Genomic DNA, 23,306 nt, shown 5'->3' with positions numbered 1-23,306 from the left:
GAATGCATTGCACACCAGATAAGGGCACGCCCTTAATAAAGATGGCTGCGCCGTGACAATTAGAGCGCCTTTCTTAATTCATCCATGTCCGGCGCATGCGTAGTGACACGTTCCGCATTAGTCGCCATTATCCCTTCCTCTGTTCGGTGAGTGGCAGGTCCCTTAATCAATCAGAGGAGAGATCTGACAGAGGGCGGGGCTAAGCATTCAGTCACAGGAGAAGAGCTGGCCCCAAAATAACAGATTTCTGAGGTAAATCTTCCCCGGCTGCTGCCACAGAGGAGGGTGGTCTGTTTGGGCCCTCGCTGGGGCCCCTACATCAGCCTGGCCCCTCTCCAGACTCCTGCAGTAATGGCCGGAACCACAGGTGAGAGACTGCTCCTATCGTGACCTAGTTGCAGAACTACAAGTCCCAGCACATGATGTATATAGTCACTGGAGGGGAAGGGCTGATGTTCTGTGGTCCCCCTATACCCCAGTCACATCCAGAGCTGATAATTCTATCATTACATCATGTCTTATACTCCAGTCACATCCAGAGCTGCATCAACAGTTTTGTTGGTTTCCTGTTGGCTCTCAGATGTCTTATCTCCCCGCTGGTTCAGTGTTGGTACAGAGCGTGCTCCGCTGTGGTGCATTGTGGGAGATGTAGTGTTAACACGTGATATTGACACAGACTACACGTCTCAGGTTTTCTTTTCTGGGATCTCCTCTAAGCTCCTCAGGATGTGTCTGTCAGCGCAGGGATTCCACGTGACAACCGACTGAATAGTGAATGCAGCTCTGGGTGTGACTGTAAAATAAGACCTGGTCCATCTCCAACGCTGAGGCCGCCGGTGGTACCTGTGAGGTGTGCGGTCCTACAGCCTGAGCGCTAAGGGTGTGTTCCCACGGCAACGCAAAATACGGCTGAGATTACGGAGCTGTTCTCAGGTGAAATCCGCTCCTGAATTTCAGACGTAATTGCTGGTACTCGCGTTCTCCGCGGCGTCCATTACGGCCGTTATTGGAGCTGTTCTTCAATAAAGTCAATGAAAAACTGCTCCAATTACGTCCCAAGAAGTGACCGGCACTTCTTTGTCGCGGGCGTCTCTTTATGTGCCGTCTTTTGACCGTGACGTGTAAAATGAAACCTCCTGGGAACAGAACATCGTAAGACCCACTGCAAGCAGCAGATGTTTGTAGGCGTAAAACGCATGAATTACGGCTGAAAATGGGCCGTGTGAACAAACCCCTATAGGAAAGCGGCAGAATTGTAATTGCAGGTCAGGATCAGTATGGGGTGTGGCTGCGGTTCAGGAGGGGGGGGTGGAGACGCGGTTCAGGAGGGGGGGGTGGAGACGCGGTTCAGGAGGGTTGGGTGGAGACGCGGTTCAGGAGGGAGGGGGGGGTGGAGACGCGGTTCAGGAGGGTTGGGTGGAGACGCGGTTCAGGAGGGGGGGGGGGGTGGAGACGCGGTTCAGGAGGGGGGGGGGTGGAGACGCGGTTCAGGAGGGGGGGGGTGGAGACGCGGTTCAGGAGGGGGGGGGGTGGAGACGCGGTTCAGGAGGGGGGGGGGTGGAGATGCGGTTCAGGAGGGGGGGGGTGGAGATGCGGTTCAGGAGGGGGGGGGGTGGAGATGCGGTTCAGGAGGGGGGGGGGGTGGAGATGCGGTTCAGGAGGGGGGGGGGGTGGAGATGCGGTTCAGGAGGGGGGGGGCGTGGAGATGCGGTTCAGGAGGGGGGGGGCGTGGAGATGCGGTTCAGGAGGGGGGGGGTGGAGATGCGGTTCAGGAGGGGGGGGGGTGGAGATGCGGTTCAGGAGGGGGGGGGGTGGAGATGCGGTTCAGGAGGGGGGGGGGTGGAGATGCGGTTCAGGAGGGGGGGGGGTGGAGATGCGGTTCAGGAGGGGGGGGGGTGGAGATGCGGTTCAGGAGGGGGGGGGGGTGGAGATGCGGTTCAGGAGGGGGGGGGGTGGAGATGCGGTTCAGGAGGGGGGGGGGTGGAGATGCGGTTCAGGAGGGGGGGGGTGGAGATGCGGTTCAGGAGGGGGGGGGGTGGAGATGCGGTTCAGGAGGGGGGGGGTGGAGATGCGGTTCAGGAGGGGGGGGGGTGGCTGCGGTTCAGGAGGGGGGGGGGTGGCTGCGGTTCAGGAGGGGGGGGGGTGGCTGCGGTTCAGGAGGGGGGGGGGGTGGCTGCGGTTCAGGAGGGGGGGGTGGAGACGCGGTTCAGGAGGGGGGGTGGAGACGCGGTTCAGGAGGGGGGGTGGAGACGCGGTTCAGGAGGGGGGGGTGGAGACGCGGTTCAGGAGGGGGGGTGTGGCTGCGGTTCAGGAGGGGGGGTGGAGACGCGGTTCAGGAGGGGGGGGGTGGAGACGCGGTTCAGGAGGGGGGGGTGGAGACGCGGTTCAGGAGGGGGGGGTGGAGACGCGGTTCAGGAGGGGGGGGTGGAGACGCGGTTCAGGAGGGGGGGGTGGAGACGCGGTTCAGGAGGGGGGGGTGGAGACGCGGTTCAGGAGGGGGGGGTGGAGACGCGGTTCAGGGGGGAGGGTGGAGACGCGGTTCAGGGGGGAGGGTGGAGACGCGGTTCAGGAGGGGGGGGGGGTGGAGACGCGGTTCAGGAGGGGGGGGGGTGGAGACGCGGCTCAGGGGCTGGACATGCCCTTTAAGACTTTCTGTAACATGCTCTGTCTCTCTGCAGGTTTTCTGTGGGATGTGTGACTGTCTTGACCCATGGTGACGACCCCACAACCATGAACAGTAATAGCAGCGTGCCGCCCCCTCTGTATCCGGGGGTCACCACTACTCCACCCTACAACAGCACGAGGGGGCTCTTCACCGCTGGAACACCCACTGTGGGCACCTGGCTCCTGTCCCTGGGCATTGTGATTGTGATTGCACTGGCGGTGGCACTGGTAGGTCGGTTATGTAGCTGCCCCCCCTCCCCCGCCCTCCGCTCCTCCACAGCCGCTCCCGTCTTCTGTTCCGCCACTTTCCAGATTGAGGGGCAATTTTGCTGTTCAAATTGAGTCAGAACGGAAACCACAGCCCTGACTGACAAGAACGGAAACCACAGCTCTGGCTTCAGTGGTGACGGATCCGGTGGCGATGGTTCCCGGGGGGCCCCGCTGTGTAAGGGACCCGTCGTTCTGACTTAATATCGTAGTCGTCTGCGCTGTTCATTCCATCAAAACGACGGGTCCCTCACACAGCGGGGCCCCCCGGGAACCATCGCCACCGGATCCGTCACCACTGAAGCCAGAGCTGTGGTTTCCGTTCTTGTCAGTCAGGGCTGCGTTCTGACGGAAAGCTGCATAGAGCCCTGACGCACGTGTGAACGAAGCCCTGGATGTAATTGTACCAAACCCTCAGTTGTCACATCCCTTCTCTGCGGTTACAGCGTCTACTATACTCCAGACGAGGCGGTCACCAGACCAGAATTTGGACTTCGATGCCGATACTTTGTGTGTATTGCGATTCTCGATACCAAAACGATACATTGCCAACAACAATAACACAAAAAAAGTTCTTCCATTTTCTGACGTGAGGCGCGAGGTGCGATGATTTCTGAACCTCCACGTGCCTCATTTAGGCCGTGTTCACACTGAGTTTTTTTGCAGGTGGAATTTCTGCCTCAAAATTCCGTTTGGAAACTTTAGGCAGATTTTCCTCTCCCTGCACGCCAATTTTCGCCCGCGGCCATTGAGTTCCGCGGGCATAAAACGCCGCAAAATACGCTTTCTCTGCCTCCCATTGATGTCAGAGGCGTAAACGCCCGAAGATAGGAAGGCATTTTTGGGCCGTTTTTGCCGAGTTTTGCAGCGCGCTTTCCACGTCACAAAACCCTCTGTGAACATAGCCTAATAGTAATTAACCCCATCATGTTCCTCAGTCATAATGGACAACATTGGGTTAATTACTATTAATGTGCGGCTCATGGAGGTTCAGAATTCATCATCGCGCCCCGTAATAAGTGAAAGTGCAGATTTTATTTTCTAACAGCGTAAACATGGATGACGCTATAAATGTTGTTACGGTCGTGACGATACCGAATATGTGAATATTTTATGTATTGAGACTTATTTTAATCCCTTAATGACCCCCAATACGCCTTTTCACGGCGGTGTGACATAAGCCTGGCGCGGGTGACCTGTGCCTGCTAAAGCGGCTGTCGGGTGGTCTAAAGACAGCCGGGCACCCGCTCTAACAACATCAATCTCACCCGTTTAACCCCAAAGTGGTTTTGGAGGGAATTGGCTCCGTCTCGCCCCACCGTCACCCTGCAATTGCAATCGCAGGGTGCCGGTGGCTTCTATGGCAGCCGGGGGTCAGGAAAAGGCCCCCGGGTCTACTACTAGTGGAGGCCTGTTAGGCCTGAGGCATGATGAAGCAGGTATAACTGAAAAGGATATCGTAGTGATCCCGCGCCAATTGTAGACAATTTATATATCAAACCAACATAGTACTATAAGGGGGGCGCATCAGAAAACACGAAATGTTCTGCCTGCATCCAAATTAGATCATCGAAACCAAAAAAGAACAAGGACGCAAAGACGCGTGGGAGTTCATCAAGATATAAAAAGATCCACAGAAAGACGGACACCACAAACTCCTGCGAGAGGGCGGTACATGTGGAAAGGGCTCCGACAATGGGGTGTATCGTGTCTAAGCAGACTAAATCCGAAAACAAAGCGCAAAGAAATATCTAATACATGTACATCGTTAGTCTGTATATAAAAAAACAGGGAATAGAATATCACCGTACCGACCCGTAAGCGGCTGGGAGAAATGTGATGGACGTCCAGCCCGACGCGCGTTTCGGTGCGACAAAGGCAAATAAATAAAATGAAAAACCCACTTTTTCCCTTATAAAATACTTTAATATGAAAAAACATTAGAGATATTTGGTATCGCCGCGTCCGTAACGACCGCACCTATAAAGCGATTGTTATTTAACCTGCACGGCGAACGCTGTCAAAAATAAGGCCAGGATTGCGGTTTTCTGTTCATCCTGCCTTCAAAAAAATGTCATTAAAGAGTGATAACAAAGTTGCATCTACTCCAAAATGGTACCAATAAAAACTACAAGTCGCCCCGCAAAGAACAAGCCCTCGTTCAGCTGCATCGGCGGAAAAATAAGAAAATGGCGGCTCTTAAACCGGCGACACGAAAACAAATCATTTTGATAATGTGTAGTGAAAATAAAAACGATATAAATCTGGTATCGCCACAATCGTAATGACCCGCTGAATAAAGTTATGTTATTTATACCACACAGTGAACGGCGTAAATCTAGGACGCAAACAAGAGTGGCGACATTTGTTTTTTTTCTATTCCCCCCCCCCCTCCAAAAATGTTATAAAAGTTAATCGATACATTATATGTACCCTGAAATGAGGCTATTAAAAAATACAGAGTGTCCTGCAAAGAAGAAGACCTTATACCGCGATGTCAACGCAAAAATAAAAAAGTTCTGGCTCTTATAATGCGAGGGTGGAAAAACGTAAAAAATTGCTGTGTATTTTTTTTCTTTCTTTAACATTACTTTATTTTTTATTATGTTTTAAACTTTAATGTGCTGTCATATCTATATACTGATCGCACAGCCATTGTTACCTGAGTCTGCCCTGAGGGTGTGTTCACACTCAGTGGTTTCAGACGTAGTTTGGGCCGTTTACGCCTCGAATTACGCCTGGAAAAACGGCTTAATTTCACCTCCAAACATCTGCCCATTGCGTGCAATGGGATTTACGGTGTTCTGTTCCCACGAGGCTTCATTTTACGTGTCCTTTTCAAAATATGGCGCGTAAAAAGAAGCAGCGGCAAAAGAAGTGCAGGTAATTTCTTAGGACGTTTTTGGAGCTGTTTTTCATTGACTCTATAGAAAAACAGCTCCAAAAACGGCCGTAAAATACGCAGCGAAAAACGCGATTTGCAACAAAAACGTCTGAAAATCAGGAGCTGTTTTCGCTTGACGTTTCAGACGTTTTTGAGTTTGCTTGTGAATGTAACCTTACAGGAAATACGGTCAGACAGCCCTGGGGTCCTCCAATGCCCATATATGGTATGTCCCTCGATCGCATCACAGGGATTCCCCCTTCTCATTTACCCCTTCAATGCTGCAGTCAGCTTTGATTCCAGCATTAAAGGGAATAACGGCGGGCATGAGGGGTTTCTCTGATCTCCGCCGTTAGAGCGGGGCTGCAGATATGTAGTACAATTGCCCCGCTCCTGACAAAGTGTGCGCACGGTGAGCATGAGGTGATGCAACCGGCGCTGCACTGATAAGCGGCGGCGCAGGCACTGCAGACAGAACATGGGGGTGTTTTGCAGTACGCCCGCCATGTTCTGTCTTCAGTGGCAGCAATCATTAGTGCAGTGCCGGCCGCATCAGATCATGCTGACCGCACGCGCACACTTGAACCATTTGAGGGTGCACGGTATTGAAACCGTATCGAAGTTTCGGTGAATCGTGCCACCCTACTCCTGACCTGTTATTCTGCAGCAACTCCAGAGCGGAAATCTCCCAGCATCCCCTGCTTATTTAGTATTTTCAGTACAGGATAAGTAATGTGACTCCACCGGCAGAATAGTGAGTGCAGCTCTGGAGTATAATACAGGATGTAACTCCGGATCAGTACAGGATAAGTAATGTATGTACACAGTGACTCCACCAGCAGAATAGTGAGTGCAGCTCTGGAGTATAATACAGGAGGTAACTCAGGATCATTACAGGATAAGTAATGTAATGTATGTACACAGTGACTCCACCAGCAGAATAGTGAGTGCAGCTCTGGAGTATAATACAGGATGTAACTCAGGATCATTACAGGATAAGTAATGTATTGTATGTACACAGTGACCCCACCAGCAGAATAGTGAGTGCAGCTCTGGAGTATAATACAGGATATAACTCAGGATCAGTACAGGATAAGTAATGTATGTACACAGTGACTCCACCAGCAGAATAGTGAGTGCAGCTCTGGAGTATAATACAGGATATAACTCAGGATCAGTACAGGATAAGTAATGTAATGTATGTACACAGTGACTCCACCAGCAGAATAGTGAGTGCAGCTTTGGAGTATAATACAGGATATAACTCAGGATCAGTACAGGATAAGTAATGTAATGTATGTACACAGTGACTCCACCAGCAAAATAGTGAGCGCAGCTCTGGAGTATAATACAGGATATAACTCAGTATCAGTACAGGATAAGTAATGTAATGTATGTACACAGTGACTCCACCAGCAGAATAGTGAGTGCAGCTCTGGAGTATAATACAGGATATAACTCAGTATCAGTACAGGATAAGTAATGTAATGTATGTACACAGTGACTCCACCAGCAGAATAGTGAGTGCAGCTCTGGAGTATAATACAGGATGTAATTCAGGATCAGTACAGGATAAGTAATGTATGTACACAGTGACTCCACCAGCAGAATAGTGAGTGCAGCTCTGGAGTATAATACAGGCTGTAACTCAGGATCAGTACAGGATAAGTAATGTAATGTATGTACACAGTGACACCACCAGCAGAATAGTGAGTGCAGCTCTGGAGTATAATACAGAATGTAACTCAGGATCAGTACAGGATAAGTAATGTATGTACACAGTGACTCCACCAGCAGAATAGTGAGTGCAGCTCTGGAGTATAATACAGGATGTAACTCAGGATCAGTACAGGATAAGTAATGTAATGTATGTACACAGTGACTCCACCAGCAGAATAGTGAGTGCAGCTCTGGAGTATAATACAGGATGTAACTCAGGATCAGTACAGGATAAGTAATGTAATGTATGTACACAGTGACTCCACCAGCAGAATAGTGAGTGCAGCTCTGGAGTATAATACAGGATATAACTCAGGATCAGTACAGGATAAGTAATGTAATGTATGTTCACAGTGACTCCACCAGCAGAATAGTGAGTGCAGCTCTGGAGTATAATACAGGATGTAACTCAGGCTCAGTACAGGATAAGTAATGTAATGTATGTACACAGTGACTCCACCAGCAGAATAGTGAGTGCAGCTCTGGAGTATAATACAGGATGTAACTCAGGATCAGTACAGGATAAGTAATGTAATGTATGTTCACAGTGACTCCACCAGCAGAATAGTGAGTGCAGCTCTGGAGTATAATACAGGATGTAACTCAGGCTCAGTACAGGATAAGTAATGTAATGTATGTACACAGTGACTCCACCAGCAGAATAGTGAGTGCAGCTCTGGAGTATAATACAGGATGTAACTCAGGACCAGTACAGGATAAGTAATGTATGTACACAGTGACTCCACCAGCAGAATAGTGAGTGCAGCTCTGGAGTATAATACAGGATGTAACTCAGGATCAGTACAGGATAAGTAATGTAATGTATGTGCACAGTGACTCCACCAGCAAAATAGGGAGTGCAGCTCTGGAGTATAATACAGGATAAGTAATGTAATGTATGTACACAGTGACTCCACCAGCAGAATAGTGAGTGCAGCTCTGGAGTATAATACAGGATATAACTCAGGATCAGTACAGGATAAGTAATGTAATGTATGTTCACAGTGACTCCACCAGCAGAATAGTGAGTGCAGCTCTGGAGTATAATACAGGATGTAACTCAGGATCAGTACAGGATAAGTAATGTATGTACACAGTGACTCCACCAGCAGAATAGTGAGTGCAGCTCTGGAGTATAATACAGGATGTAACTCAGGACCAGTACAGGATAAGTAATGTATGTACACAGTGACTCCACCAGCAGAATAGTGAGTGCGGCTCTGGAGTATAATACAGGCAGTACAGGATAAGTAATGTATTTACTAGCTGTTTAGGGAGGTCAGTGCTATATGTAAATTCTTACCATGGGATTATACTTTTTAATGCAGCTTGAAAATGTATTTGCATTTGACGTATTTTTCAGATGTCTGTGTGAATATTGTATTGAAGTTTCTTACCGAATATTTGGTGATTTGAGCATAATTTCTCATTCTAACACAATTTTCAAACCTACCAATTATCTTCTTTTTACCTTCACATCGTATCTTATACTCCAGTCACACATAGAGCTGTGTTCACATGAGTTGCATTGTGAAAGAAGCCATATCGATGCAATTCTGCCAGGTGCCTTGTGTTATGAAATCACAGCTAAGCTATAGGCCTAGTTCACACAGTTGTTGTTTTTTGAGCAGAAAATTTCTACCTCAAAATTCAATTTCCAGTGTTTTGGGACGCTTTTTTTTGCATATTTTGCTTGTCGCCATGGAATCAAAGACGACAACCGCCGCAAAAAACACTAAAAATGACCGCCGCAGGAGTTTTCTGCCTCCTATTGATTTCAATGGGAGATCAGAAGCGGAAATCGCTGGTAGAAAGCGCATTCTGCTGCTTATTTTTTTCCGTGAGCGGCCAAAAGCCGCCCAGGAGAAGTAACATCTCCTCCTTTTTTAAATCAATGGGGTGCAATTTGGGCCATTTTTTTTTTTCCGCTGATACCGATGCGGTGAACTGACCCCCTAGGGTTATGTTTGTCAACACAAGGCTATGTAATATCAGGCAGCAGAATTGTTGATGCAGCTCTGGTAGTTACTGGAGTATAAGAATTGATCAGTCCAGCTCTGTCTCATCTTCTCAATACTCTGTCTCTTCTTGTCTCTTGTTCTGCTGCCTCCAGGTTCTGTACATCAGAAAGCAGAAGAGGTGAGGGTCCTGCGGCTCCGTCCCCAGCACATTCCCATGGCTTCTCCCCTTTTCCTGAATGATACCAGATTACTGACCGGCCATAAAATAATCTGGCACTGGTTCCCACTTATGTGACCCTGAACACCAATCTCAACGTCCACGGCTGTAGGGGGAGGGGTGTTTGCGGCTTGTTTATTTACAGAATTCAATGGTCACTTCTGTATGAGAAGTTTTAGGCCTTGTTCGCACAAAGTATTTTTTACAAGGTTTTTGCCACGGAAACGGACGAAATTGCCTCCTATTGATTTCAATGCGAGGTGGAGGCACATTTTTCCCACGAGCTGAAAAAAACGATAGCGGGAAAAAGAAGCGACATGCCCGATCTTGAGTCGTTTTCCGCCTCAAATACCCCATTGAGATCAATAGGAGACAGAAAAAAACATCACAAACGGCTGTAGCGTTTTTCAAAGTGTTTTTTGTCAAAAAGCACTCGCGGTTTTTTCGTTTGCCTGGTGATGAAAGAGGTAAAAAAAAAAAATGCTGCAAAAAACACCTGTGGTGCAAAGCCACTTAAAAAAAAATCCGGAGCTGATTTTTCCAGGCAGAATTTTATGCCTGCAAAAAAACCTCTGTGTGACCGGTGGGTTGTGTCTGGTCTGTATGGATGGGTTTTGGTGCTGGATTGATTGGTTGGGTCTGGTCTGTATGGATGGGTTTTGGTGCTGGATTGATTGGTTGGGTCTGGTCTGTATGGATGGGTTTTGGTGCTGGATTGATTGGTTGCGTCTGGTCTGTATGGATGGGTTTTGATGCTGGATTGATGGGTTCCGTCTGGTCTGTATGGATGGGTTTTGGTGCTGGATTGATTGGTTGTGTCTGGTCTGTATGGATGGGTTTTGGTGCTGGATTGATGGGTTGTCTGGTCTGTATGGATGGGTTTTGGTGCTGGATTGATTGGTTGTGTCTGGTCTGTATGGATGGGTTAAGGTATTGGATTGATTGGTTGTGTATGGTCTGTATGGATTGGTTTTGGTGCTGGATTGATGGGTTGTGTCTGGTCTGTATGGATGGGTTTTGGTGCTGGATTGATGGGTTGCGTCTGGTCTGTATGGATGGGTTTTGGTGCTGGATTGATGGGTTGCGTCTGGTCTGTATGGATGGGTTTTGGTGCTGGATTGATTGGTTGAGTCAGGTCTGTATGGATGGGTTTTGTTGCTGGATTGATTGGTCGTGTCTGGTCTGTATGGATGGGTTTTGGAGCTGGATTGGTCGTGTCTGGTCTGTATGGATGGGTTTTGGTGCTGGATTGATTGGTTGTGTCTGGTCTGTATGGGTTATGTTGTATTGATTTGCTTGTGTCTGGATGGATGGGTTATATTGTATTGATTGCGTCTGGTCTGTATGGATGGGTTTTGGTGCTGGATTGATTGGTTGTGTCTGGTCTGTATGGATGGGTTTTGGTGCTGGATTGATTGGTTGTGTCTGGTCTGTATGGATGGGTTTTGGTGCTGGATTGATTGGTTGTGTCTGGTCTGTATGGATGGGTTTTGGTGCTGGATTGATTGGTTGTGTCTGGTCTGTATGGATGGGTTTTGGTGCTGGATTGATTGGTTGTGTCTGGTCTGTATGGATGGGTTTTGGTGTTGGATTGATTGGTTGTGTCTGGTCTGTATGGATGGGTTTTGGTGCTGGATTGATTGGTTGTGTCTGGTCTGTATGGATGGGTTAAGGTGTTGGATTGATTGGTTGTCTGGTCTGTATGGATGGGTTTTGGTGCTGGATTGATGGGTTGCGTCTGGTCTGTATGGATGGGTTTTGGTGCTGGATTGATTGGTTGTGTCTGGTCTGTATGGATGGGTTTTGGTGCTGGATTGATTGGGTGTTTCTGGTCTGTATGGATGGGTTATATTGTATTGATTGACCATGCACATTGTAACCTCACTATAGGCAGAATCTTTATCTGTAATTGATTATTGTGATCAGCCTGAGACCTCATCACCTTCCTGCGGAGCGTTCTCCCTTTTACCTTGTCTCACTATTTCTTTGCCTTTTTCCTGTATCGTTCCTTAGTTGCATGTTCTAGTCGGCGTGCTGTATGTAGTCTGTGATTCGTGTTTCATTTCTCATGTAATATGTACTCAAAGAGGGGAAAAATCAGCTACAGGTCATAGCATCCGAAAAATACACATTAAATCTTCACTTGTGAGATCAGTATCTGATGTGTGGACATCAGCCGTGTCTACTGTGTTAAGAGCATATACACGTGACCCTCTACATCCTGGGCCAATTCCCCTCCCTGGCGCTGCCTCTGCCCTCCCTGGCGCTGCCTCTGCCCTCCCTGGCGCTGCCTCTGCCCTCCCTGGCGCCGCCTCTGCCCTCCCTCACTGCCTGTCTATATATTTGTAATTGCGCAGTTACCGCCTTTGTCTGACTTCTCCTTTTTCTGTGTCAGGCTGGAGAAACTCCGCCATCAGCTGATGCCCATGTACAATTTTGATCCAGCTGAGGAACAGGAAGATTTAGAGCAAGAACTGCTGGAACCAAACAGAGATCTTCAGCCCCAGGGAAAGGTGAGCGCTTCTGCTGTACAGGCCGATGTTTGTTAGTGACCCATCCGCTGAATGCAGGGGAGCAAAGGGGTGACTGCAAAATCGAATGCGTTCCCTAGCTATGACACGTCATTCACAGTACTGGTCTCCTCATATGGGACAGAGCAATTTTAGGGCCCCTCAGGCTCCTGGTCGCCACGAAACCTCTGCATCCCCCTGTCAGGGAAGGGAGTGAATCCCAGGTAATTCCGATATCCTCCAGCGCTCAGTAGGGCTCAATCCGCGGTACGTGGTTGGATCATTTTGCAGAATGTGCTAAAGCATGCGCTTGATATGTAGGTAAGCAGGATAACTAGAGAAAAAAAGGCAAACTGAAGCGCTTCATAGGGAATATGTCTATAATGGAAACTGGATGAAACCAGAGAACAATAGCGAACATGCTCACCTCTGGTTGTACGAAAAGCACAACCGCTTTGCAGGATTTGAATTACGGGTGCTCGGGGTCCGATGGTCGCTGCAGTGATGCCGTTCGGATTCAGGCTCCAATTAACGTCTAGGATGCAGAAAAAAAACGGCCCCAATTTAAGAGCAAGCGCCAAATAAATATGGCGAGGACATAACGTTCTTTTTTAGGTTTCTTTATTCCAATGCTCTGCAGATAGAACCGAGATCATTAAAGAGGCTCTGTCACCAGATTTTGCAACCCCTATCTGCTATTGCAGCAGATAGGCGCTGCAATGTAGATTACAGTAACGTTTTTATTTTTAAAAAACGAGCATTTTTGGCCAAGTTATGACCATTTTTGTAGTTATGCAAATGAGGCTTGCAAAAGTCCAAGTGGGTGTGTTTAAAAGTAAAAGTCCAAGTGGGCGTGTATTATGTGCGTACATCGGGGCGTGTATTATGTGCGTACATCGGGGCGTTTTTAATACTTTCACTAGCTGGGCGCTCTGAAGAGAAGTAACATCCTCTTCTCTTCAGAACGCCCAGCTTCTGACAGTGCAGATCTGTGACGTCACTCACAGGTCCTGCATCGTGACGGCCACATCGGCACCAGAGGCTACAGTTGATTCTGCAGCAGCATCAGCGTTTGCAGGTAAGATCGACTTACCTGCAAACGCTGATGCTGCTGCAGAATCAACTGTAGCCTCTGGTGCCGATGTGGCCGTCACGATGCAGGACCTGTGAGTGACGTCACAGATCTGCACTGTCAGAAGCTGGGCGTTCTGAAGAGAAGAGGATGTTACTTCTCTTCAGAGCGCCCAGCTAGTAAAAGTATTAAAAACGCCCCGATGTACGCACATAATACACGCCCACTTGGACTTTTACTTTTAAACACACCCACTTGTACTTTTGCAAGCCTCATTTGCATAACGACAAAAATGGTCATAACTTGGCCAAAAATGCTCGTTTTTTAAAAATAAAAACGTTACTGTAATCTACATTGCAGCGCCTATCTGCTGCAATAGCAGATAGGGGTTGCAAAATCTGGTGACAGAGCCTCTTTAAGTCTGAGGAGGGGAATTAATCCCTGAAATGTGTTATTGTGCAGAGCATTGGAATAAAGAAACCTAAAAAAGAATGCTATGTCCTCGCCATATGTATTTGGTGCTTGCTCTTTAAATTGGGGAAGTTTTTTTTTTTGTTTTTTTTCTGCATCCTAAAATGTAGATAGCACCTGGAAATAGAGAGCTTTATTTATCAAAGTTGCTAATGGGAAAGAAAAAAAAATTTCACGGAATCTTTTAATTCTCATGAAGTCATTTAGTGACACATTGGAAAAAATGACTGATAACAGAGAAGAACAGCTTGTAAAACGATCTCATACAAACTTTTGGCTCAGACTTTTTTAAATTATGTAACATCGCCACCTCCTGTCTGTCGACGTGAACTGCAGGCCAGGAAACCATAGGATAACTGCACAGGACATATGTTTGTATTTCATGAACATCTTCCACCCCCTAAAGTCCCGCCAAAATCGCACCAGGGAGGCGGTCATTTTATTTGCTGAACCACAGCCCCGTGCAGAGTATTTCAGGAGAACAACGTATAGTGATAGTCTGCCCTCTCAAAACAACAGCTAACGGGTCATATAATCATGGCCGGCTCCAGGTTTATTTGGGCCCCATGCGCGACACAGACTTTGAGCCCCTTAGCGAGGGAACTCACGGCAGCAGTAAAATGGAAAAAAATATCACTTTGTGCCCCCATAAAGAAGCTAGGCACCAAGTTTGTACCCCCATAAATGTAGTGCCCACTGTAGATAGTGCCACGCAGCCTCCCCTCCCGGGTAGTACCACACAGCCCTTCTCCCAGGTAGTGCCACGCAGCCCCCCCTCTCACCCTGGTAGTGCCACGCAGTGTCCCTCCCTGGTAATTCCACACTGCACCCCTCCCTGTAGGTAGCGCCTTTGGAGCTTACTCTAGGAGTGGAATCTCTAACCAGAGTATTGCCGACGCTCTGGCCGGGGATTCCGCTTCAGGAGGAGCCCCTGACGTCACTGTCCATATATGCAAAAAATGGAAAGAGGCAGCACTCCAAAGATCGTATCAAATGAAATAAATGTATTCACCCATCAGTGAAAAAAGGGTTCAGCGTTGCATTGAGCAGCTGAAACGTTGTACCCTTTATTCACTGATTGGTCAATACATTAATTTAATTTGATACGATCTTTGGAGTGCTGCCTCTTTTTCCATTTTTTTTTGTCTACATTTGGGGATTTACAAGTCTGATCCCTGGAGGTTTTTGTTCTGCTCTGCTGCCCACATTTCCTTTGGATACTGTCCATATATGGTCAGTGGTGTCAGGGGCATCCCCAGAGCCATAGTCCTGGGCAGAGCACTACTAGCACTCTGCCCCGGGCTCCTGCTCTGCTCCTGACATCACTTTCCATATATGGAGGAGAGAAGGTGTCCCAGGCAGAGCGCTTGTCTCTGGGGAAGCCCCTGACATCACTGTCCATATATGGATAGTGATGTCAGGGGCAATATCAGAGCCAATGTCCCAGGCAGAGCGCTAGTATCATTCTGCCTGGGACACTGCTCTGTACATCTGTATCTATGTATGGACAGTGATGTCAGGGGCTTCCCCAGAGACGAGCGCTCTGCCCGGGACTCCTTCTCTCCTCCATATATGGACAGTGATTTGAGGGGCAACCCAGAGCCGGAGTCCCATGCAGCGCGCTTAGCAGACAGCCTGGGAGTCTGTAGCCTAGTAAATGCAGAGTAGGGAGCTACATCTCTGCTCTGCCATAGCGATGAATAGTCTCTGCGTCCTTAGGGCGCAGATACTATTGAATATGGTATTGCTATTGCTGTAGCAGCCATAGCGGCTGCTGACGGGGCCACTGGGCATGGGGGGTGACTGTGGGCAGCACAGGCCCCCTCATGCTGCGTGGTACTACCTGCAGCGGTAGTTACGCCGCCTCCTCATAGACAGGGGTTCCCTCTAGGAGCAGAATCCTGTCGGCAACACTCTGGCCAGGGATTCCACTTCTGGAGGAGCCATGACTGCAGCGGCAGTACCCGGTGGCCGAGTGGGCCCCCAAAGGATGGTGGGCCCCGACACTTGCCCCCTGAAGGGTGGTGGCACCTCGACACTTGCCCGGTTTTGTCGGGTGCTGTCGCCGCCCCTGCATATAATAATGCTCATTAATGGGAGTAACGCCTGACGTTGCTGTGATGTCAGTATTATCCTCGGCCTCTCACTATTCCATCTGCTTCTCATCCGTCACAGTGCTGGCAGCCCGCCGCTGGTTTTGTACTTTTTGTTTGCGCGCCCCTCCTGCCAAGTCCGCGTTCATTTGGTTTTAATTAACAGAAGACAGCTTTGTTTCCATATTGAGCAGAGACAGCGGCGCGGACGGTCTTATTTTATCCAATAGATATTCATATGTTTAATTTACGTCAATATAGAATAATAATATGGATGGAACCGCAGCACTTTATATGACACGGGGCAGCGATCATACCGTTTATAACCTTCTTCTGTATTTGACAACATTGCAAATCCCCAGTAATGAATATCATAACATATCATCGCCTCCCAATATTACAGAGCTCCTAATATACCTGATTATCACCACGGCCGCTGGCTGACTTGGCTTTACTGAGATCCCATTTACATGACTCTCTACTGCATTGCATTGTGGGAGATTTAGGGTGTTCTCCATGAAACCACAACTGCCTCCGTGTGTGCAGGAAGAGGGTAAGACCTGATGTAACTCCGGATCAGTACGGGACAAGGAAGGGTTTGGATAGGAACCATCTCCCAGCCCTCTCCTGCCGTGGCCGTCTCTAGACGCTCTCTATATCTCGCAGGTATCGGCTGAGGAGAGGGAGCGGATGCTGTGAGGTCATCGGTTCTGTGAATTTGAATCGGAGTTCTTTATCTTTGCTGTTTATCTATGTAAAGCACATAATCCGTCTTGTATGATAATTTCCATTGTGCCTGTTCTCTATGTGATCCCTTTTTTATCTGCCTTGTATTTCAGGTTCTGCTCACCAGCCTGTGCCCTCTGCAGAGACCAACCCGCCTGGTGTTTACTGACGTTGCCAACTCTATCAGTGCCTGAGGAAAGGTTCATGACATGTCATGTTGGGGATCAGTGTCACTGTGACTCACTGTCTTGTTTGTGTCACCGTGCCCTGGAGGGGGAGACGTCATCCTCCTTATCACCGCTGTGTCGCACGGTAATGAAGGGTCGGCACAGAGCAGGATACCCGATGCTCTGCTGGTGCGCTCACTATCTGCGCTGCTCTGCATAGAAATACATGGGGCATTTACTGTGCAGAATTTAATCTATCTCCTATTCCGTGAGGTTCTCCTACACAGTGAAGTCCATTCACATACAGAGAGCTCCGACCGTACAATAATGTCCACCGCAGAGAGAGCTCCGACCGTACAATGATGTCCACCGCAGAGAGCGCTCCGACCGTACAATGATGTCCACCGCAGAGAGCGCTCCGACCGTACAATAATGTCCACCACAGAGAGCGCTCCGACCGTACAATAATGTCCACCGCAGAGAGCGCTCCGACCGTACAATAATGTCCACCGCAGAGAGCGCTCCGACCGTACAATAATGTCCACCGCAGAGAGCGCTCCGACCGTACAATAATGTCCACCGCAGAGAGCGCTCCGACCGTACAATAATGTCCACCACAGAGAGCGCTCCGACCGTACAATAATGTCCACCGCAGAGAGCGCTCCGACCGTACAATAATGTCCACCGCAGAGAGCGCTCCGACCGTACAATAATGTCAACCACAGAGAGCGCTCCGACCGTACAATAATGTCCACCACAGAGAGCGCTCCGACCGTACAATAATGTCTACCGCATGGAGCTCTGACTGTACAGCAATATCCTCTACGCGCGCAGCGCTCCGCCTGGACGGTAATATGTTCCACACGCGCAGCGCTCCGCCTGGACGGTAACGACGCTCCGTGTTCTGCTGGTACAGGCTCTGCAGGGAGGAAGGTTTTGCATAAACTCGAGCTCCCTGAGGGTACGTTCACACGCTGAGTCAAAAAGCTCCTGATTTTCAGAAGTTTTTTGTGCCACTCGCGATTTTTTGCTGCGTTTTTTACGGCCGATTTTGGAGCTTTTTTCAAGAGTCTATGGAAAACGGCTCTAAAAATTTCCCAAGAAGTGTCCTGCACTTCTTTTTCGTGGCCGTTTTTTTACGCGCAGAAAAACGCTCCGTCGGAACAGAACGCCGTTTTCCCATTGAAATCAATGGGCAGATGTTTGGAGGCGTTCTGCTTCCGACTTTTCTGGTGTTTACGGCCGTGTGAACATCCCCTCATTGTCCGTGATTTAGACTGTTCTGTATCATCGTACGTTCTGCCATGAACATAAAAGCAATTCATACACCGGAAGCTGAATATTTACATTAAACGCCGGCCACTTGTACAAATGTTACCTGCTGTGTATTCGTGGGACTCTTCACCCCCCGGCCGGACCCTCTCCTGTGCACAAGCCTTAATATCACTACAGTGCACTCAGCCCCTCACAGAGCCGCCGATGCTCTCACCCCGCTGTCCAGCAGCAGAGCCGCCGATGCTCTCACCGCTGTCCTGCAGCAGAGCACGCGCACCACTGGCGGAGCTTCCCTTACTTTGTGTCTCGGTTGAGTCTTTTGGTTTTGGACACGGTGAGAATTGAAGGCCGAGCCGTTTAACTCCTAAATCGCTGCAGGGTTGACATTACAACAGGCGGTGATGGTAATCTACTGCCTCAGAGTCCCTGGCAGCGTCTTTTGTTCTATTGGCAGGATCATTATTTGATATTAATTTGGTTGGATCCTTTGTGCTTCATTAAAAATTCTTCAAACCCCCCGGATGGTAATGGGCAGTCTTGTGAATAATCAAATCAGCGTGGATGGGCCTCAGACCTTCCCGGTGTCACCATCTGAGGATCTGGAGATATAAGGAGTCTGAGCGAGTCCCATGTTCAGAATAATAAGACGTTGTTTCCCCTGCACCGTAATCCACAGACCAGGGCCGAGGAGGGGGATTCTCTTGTATTTGGTGTAATTGAATCTTCTGGATCCGCACACAGGAGCAGATTAAAGAGATTGTAATAAGCTGAGTCCACAGCATTGGGCTCAACCTCTTTTTGTTCTAGTGCGGACCCCACAAGTCAGTCCAGCGTATTCCGACTCAAAGAGGAGGCAGATCCCAACAGGATATATTGGGGTCCGAAGAGAGTTTGCTCCGGCCTGGACAATGTTCACACGCAGCAGATTTGTTGCAGAAATTTCTGCACTCTCCAGTCAGATCAATGGGACAGTTGCCGAAATTTCTGCAACAAATCTGCTGCGTGTAAATACTCCCATACACAGAGATTTGTGTAGCTCAGCTGAATGTCTACGCTAATACATTGTAGCAAACCCTATGCTTTGAGAGCAGGACTAACATCCCCTTTTACACCGGCCAATAATCAGCCGGTGCAGCGAGCGCCAATCTACAAGACGTTGTTGACCGGCGCTCGTTTGCTCCTGTCACACGGAGCTATGGACGGGGAGGAGCGCTCGTTTCTCCGATCCCTCGTCCTCATACGTTATCATGTCGGCAGCGCGTCTCCTGTTTACACACCAAGATGCGCTGCCGACAACCAGAATATTTTTCTTTTTTAAAACGATACGATCAGCGGGTGATCCAGTATTTGCTCGTTGATCTGTTTACACAGGACAATTATCAGCAACCAGCGTTATATGAACTAATGGTCTGCCCGATAATCGCCCCGTGTAAAACCCCCTTCAGTCAGGGCAGGTATTAAGCCTCTAAATGTAAACTGGAATGCCCTCATTCACTGAAAGCAAGCAGACATCTTGAAAATTATAAGAAATCAAAACACAAATCAGAAAATTGCAAAACTTTTCATTATACAATGATTGAAAAAGCACTCCGGTGGTTGCGACCCCCTCCCCCGCCCCTCCGTTTCTAAACGTTATTAAGTGAAAGGTATTGCTCGTCATCCTCTTACCGGATGCGTTACTTTAAAGTTAGCCGCTCCTTTCTGGGCTACCGATCGGTCATGTGACCTGCACTCTGACCACCCAAATGCTTCAGCGTCTGCAGTGCGGCCCGGGGCTCCTTCTATGCCAGCCTCAGGCTGGCCGTACACATAGGATTAAAGTCGTCCGAAGATGCGATTGGCCAGGTTGGTAAATTTCGTCTGTGGTCGGCCAAAGCTGCAAGTGTATAGCAGGATGGGTTGAATTTGGTCGATCATTTGCTATTTTGCGCTTAAGAAACGGACGCCCTGATCGGGTGAGATCGTGCGTATGAACGATCCCGCGGCTGGTTGATTGGCCGCATTCTGACCGATTAATGTCCTATGTGTATGTCTGGCTTACGAGAGCCGCCATGTAAGTCTGATAGGCTTCCCTGTACAGAATGACCTGGGGTCCACACTGCAGGCGCTGCAGCATTTGGGTGGTCTGTGTGCGGGTCATGTGACTGAACGGCGGTCTGGAACGTCGCTGATCGTGTAAAGCGCCCGGTAAGAGGATGACTATCAATACCTTTCACATAATCAAGGATTTGGCCGGAGTGTTTCTTTAAGCTTTGCTAGTTAGAAGACTAGGCCAATGGGTCAACATTACACCAGTTTTTTTGTGCTGTTGAAGGTCCGATATGAAGGGTCCGGGCCCCGCAGCTGCGGCATTGCTGAAAAAAATACAAGCATAATATACTGGGGGCGCTGGCGAAAGTAGCTGATTGGTGGACAATTGAGGGGCGCGTAAGGCGGGTGTACCGTGCTGCGGTCGGATTATCTGCCACATTTCCTCAAAGAAGAACTCAAAGTCATCCCAGCACAGAGAATACGCTGCGTTATTATACGCTGAAGAATACACCGCAGGAGACGAGTCGGCAAAATATCACAGATGTCAGCGCCTCCAAACAATTACATTCTAAACTCCGTATTCTGCCCCCCCCCCCCACAGAGAATACGGAGGTCCTGAGAGGGAATAGAACAGCGGGACTTCTACTCTGGACAAGGTTCAGGTCCGGTTCTCCAGTCCCTGCTGTAAAGTGGGGTCAGCAATGTAATGATCGCAGTGGGGACAGTGGATGAAGAGTCCTCTGTAGATGGCAGTGGAATGGCTACTTGGCTTATGCCCGCTCTCGGAGATGTGGCGGCGTGATAGGACATGTTACATTGGGTGACGTTAGGAATGAGCGGGTGCAGGGAATGGCCAGGGTGATGCGTCGGGTTGTTCAGCTTGGGATGTCAGTGGGTCACTATTATTGGGGGCACTATGATGGCATTATTAATCGGGGCAATATTCAGATGTATGGCCCGTTTCATGGGCTGCCTCTGGTCTGTACACCGGTGTATGTGATGTGAATCGGTGAGCCTGCATCCAGCCGTGCTGTGACGGTTGAGCTATTTATTAGCGCAGTATCCAGTGTGACCACCTGGTGGCGCCGTCGTCTCACGCCGGTCCCCTCATCTGCAGCCTAATGTGCGCCACCCACGTCTGTTGGCTGCGGTTGTTTTTCTAGTGTTGTGAGCGCCTGACGGAGGGCAGTAAATGATCTATTTCAAGATGGGTGGCGGTTCAGAGTGCTCTAAAATGAAGGCGCACCTGTCGCCTGCGTGCCGCAAAGGCAGCCGTAATGTGGGGCGAAGCAATGAGCAACTCCAGTCATTATGGATACTATCGGCCGCGGTGCAGGAAACTTTTATAAAGCAGGTTAAGCTGATCTCCTGAATCTCCCATCATGCCCCAGGACGGAGCGCAGGTTTAATATCCTCATTCTCCTGTGCTCAGTGTCGCCCCCTGATGAATTAAGGCGCCGTGTGCACGACCGTATTTTCATCCATCCGTAAATACTGTCCGTGAATACAGATCCATAGTCCTCAGCAACTTATCCGCATATACGGATCCGCAAAAAGAAGAAAACCACAAATGATTTGCAATTTCTGCAAACCCTGTGTCGCCCAGCAACGCTTCGTAATTACGGAAGCTTCCATAGACTTCTATGCGGAGTCCGTGCTGTAATTACGGATAAGAATAAGACGTGTTCTGTATTTTATGGATCATTTCTATGAACGGACGCCCATCTGTAACAATATGGAAAGTTGTCCATAGCCCATAGAAATGAATGGGTCCGTAATTACGGATGAGAACGTACGGTCGTGTGCGCGGGGCCTTCAATGTACGGCCAAGAGGAGCGGGGGAGGGGAAGTCAGCAAGTTCCTGACTCCATAGTGGTTGTCACTGGTGGCACGTGCGGTATTATCGGGGTCACTCCTGCTATGAAAAGAAGCGATCCTAATGATAACATTGCTGTGTCAATGCTGAACCCCCTAATATAATCTATAATGGGGGGGCTTCATGTTAAACCCAGGGCTTTGGATTGCGCAGATAATGGGAGATGATTTAATTGATCATTAAGGGGGTGTCCGCTCTGAGGGTGAAGACTCCCTGCAAATGAGGTCAGAGGATTAGGGTGTCAGCAGAGGAGCAGCTCTGACCGAACAGCACCAAGGACAGTGGAGACGCCCGCAGCAGAAGACCCCACCGGGAGATAACTGGTAACTGAGGAAACGGGGGCATCGGCCACCCACACTGGACAGGAACATCACTGCTGACCCTTCGATCCTGCTCCATGGATCCCCCCGGTCTTGTATCAGGGTACCGGGCTGGTGGTGGAGTAGCGATGCGGGGGCTGGTGGTGGTGGAGTAGCGGTGCGGGGGCTGGTGGAGTAGCGGTGCGGGGGCTGGTGGAGTAGCGGTGCGGGGGCTGGTGGTGGTGGAGTAGCGGCGCGGGGGATGGTCGTGGTGGAGTAGCGGGGCTGGAGGTAGAGTAGCGGTGCGGGGGATGGTGGAGGTGGAGTAGCGGGGCTGGTAGTGGTGGAGTAGCGGTGCGGGGCTGGTAGTGGTGGAGTAGCGGTGCGGGGGGTGGTGGTGGAGTAGCGGTGCGGGGGATGGTGGTGGTGGAGTAGCGGGGCTGGTGGTAGAGTAGCAGTGCGGGGGATGGTGGAGGTGGAGTAGCGGGGCTGGTAGTGGTGGAGTAGCGGAGTGGAGGATGGTGGTGGTGGAGTAGCAGTGCGGGGGATGGTGGAGGTGGAGTAGCGGGGCTGGTAGTGGTGGAGTAGCGGAGTGGAGGATGGTGGTGGTGGAGTAGCGGAGCGGAGGATGGTGGTGGTGGAGTAGCGGGGGTGGTGGAGTAGCGGTTCGGGGGATGGTGGTGGTGGAGTAGCGGTTCGGGGGATGGTGGTGGTGGAGTAGCGGTTCGGGGGATGGTGGTGGAGTAGCGGTTCGGGGGATGGTGGTGGTGGAGTAGTGGGGCTGCTGGTGGGGGAGTAGCGGTGTGGGGGATGGTGGTGGTGGAGTAGCGGGGCTGGTAGTGGTGGAGTAGCGGAGCGGAGGAGGATGGTGGTGGTGGAGTAGCAGGGGTGGTGGAGTAGCGGGGGATGGTGGTGGTGGAGTAGCGGTTCGGGGGATGGTGGTGGTGGAGTAGCGGTTCGGGGGATGGTGGTGGTGGAGTAGCGGTTCGGGGGATGGTGGTGGTGGAGTAGCGGGGCTGCTGGTGGGGGAGTAGCGGTGTGGGGGATGGTGGTGGTGGAGTAGCGGGGCTGGTA

General features: G+C 49.9%; 1 protein-coding gene across 1 annotated transcript; it reads left to right on the top strand.

Moving 5' to 3' along the window:
- Nucleotides 1-121: 121 nt before the first annotated feature.
- Nucleotides 122-18,543, top strand: C7H3orf18 (chromosome 7 C3orf18 homolog). Its single transcript, XM_075831932.1, has 5 exons — nucleotides 122-367; nucleotides 2,679-2,892; nucleotides 9,648-9,673; nucleotides 12,108-12,225; nucleotides 16,698-18,543. The coding sequence occupies exons 2-5, from the start codon at nucleotides 2,731-2,733 to the stop codon at nucleotides 16,776-16,778; spliced, it is 387 nt and encodes a 128-aa protein (XP_075688047.1). The 5' UTR covers nucleotides 122-367; nucleotides 2,679-2,730; the 3' UTR covers nucleotides 16,779-18,543.
- The last annotated feature ends 4,763 nt before the right edge of the window (nucleotides 18,544-23,306 follow it).

Source organism: Rhinoderma darwinii, chromosome 7 (genome assembly GCF_050947455.1).
Source record: "Rhinoderma darwinii isolate aRhiDar2 chromosome 7, aRhiDar2.hap1, whole genome shotgun sequence".
Classification (NCBI taxonomy): Eukaryota; Metazoa; Chordata; class Amphibia; order Anura; family Rhinodermatidae; genus Rhinoderma; species Rhinoderma darwinii.
The sequence above is the reverse complement of the archived record's forward strand: the minus strand, read 5'-3'. Positions and strand labels throughout refer to the sequence as shown.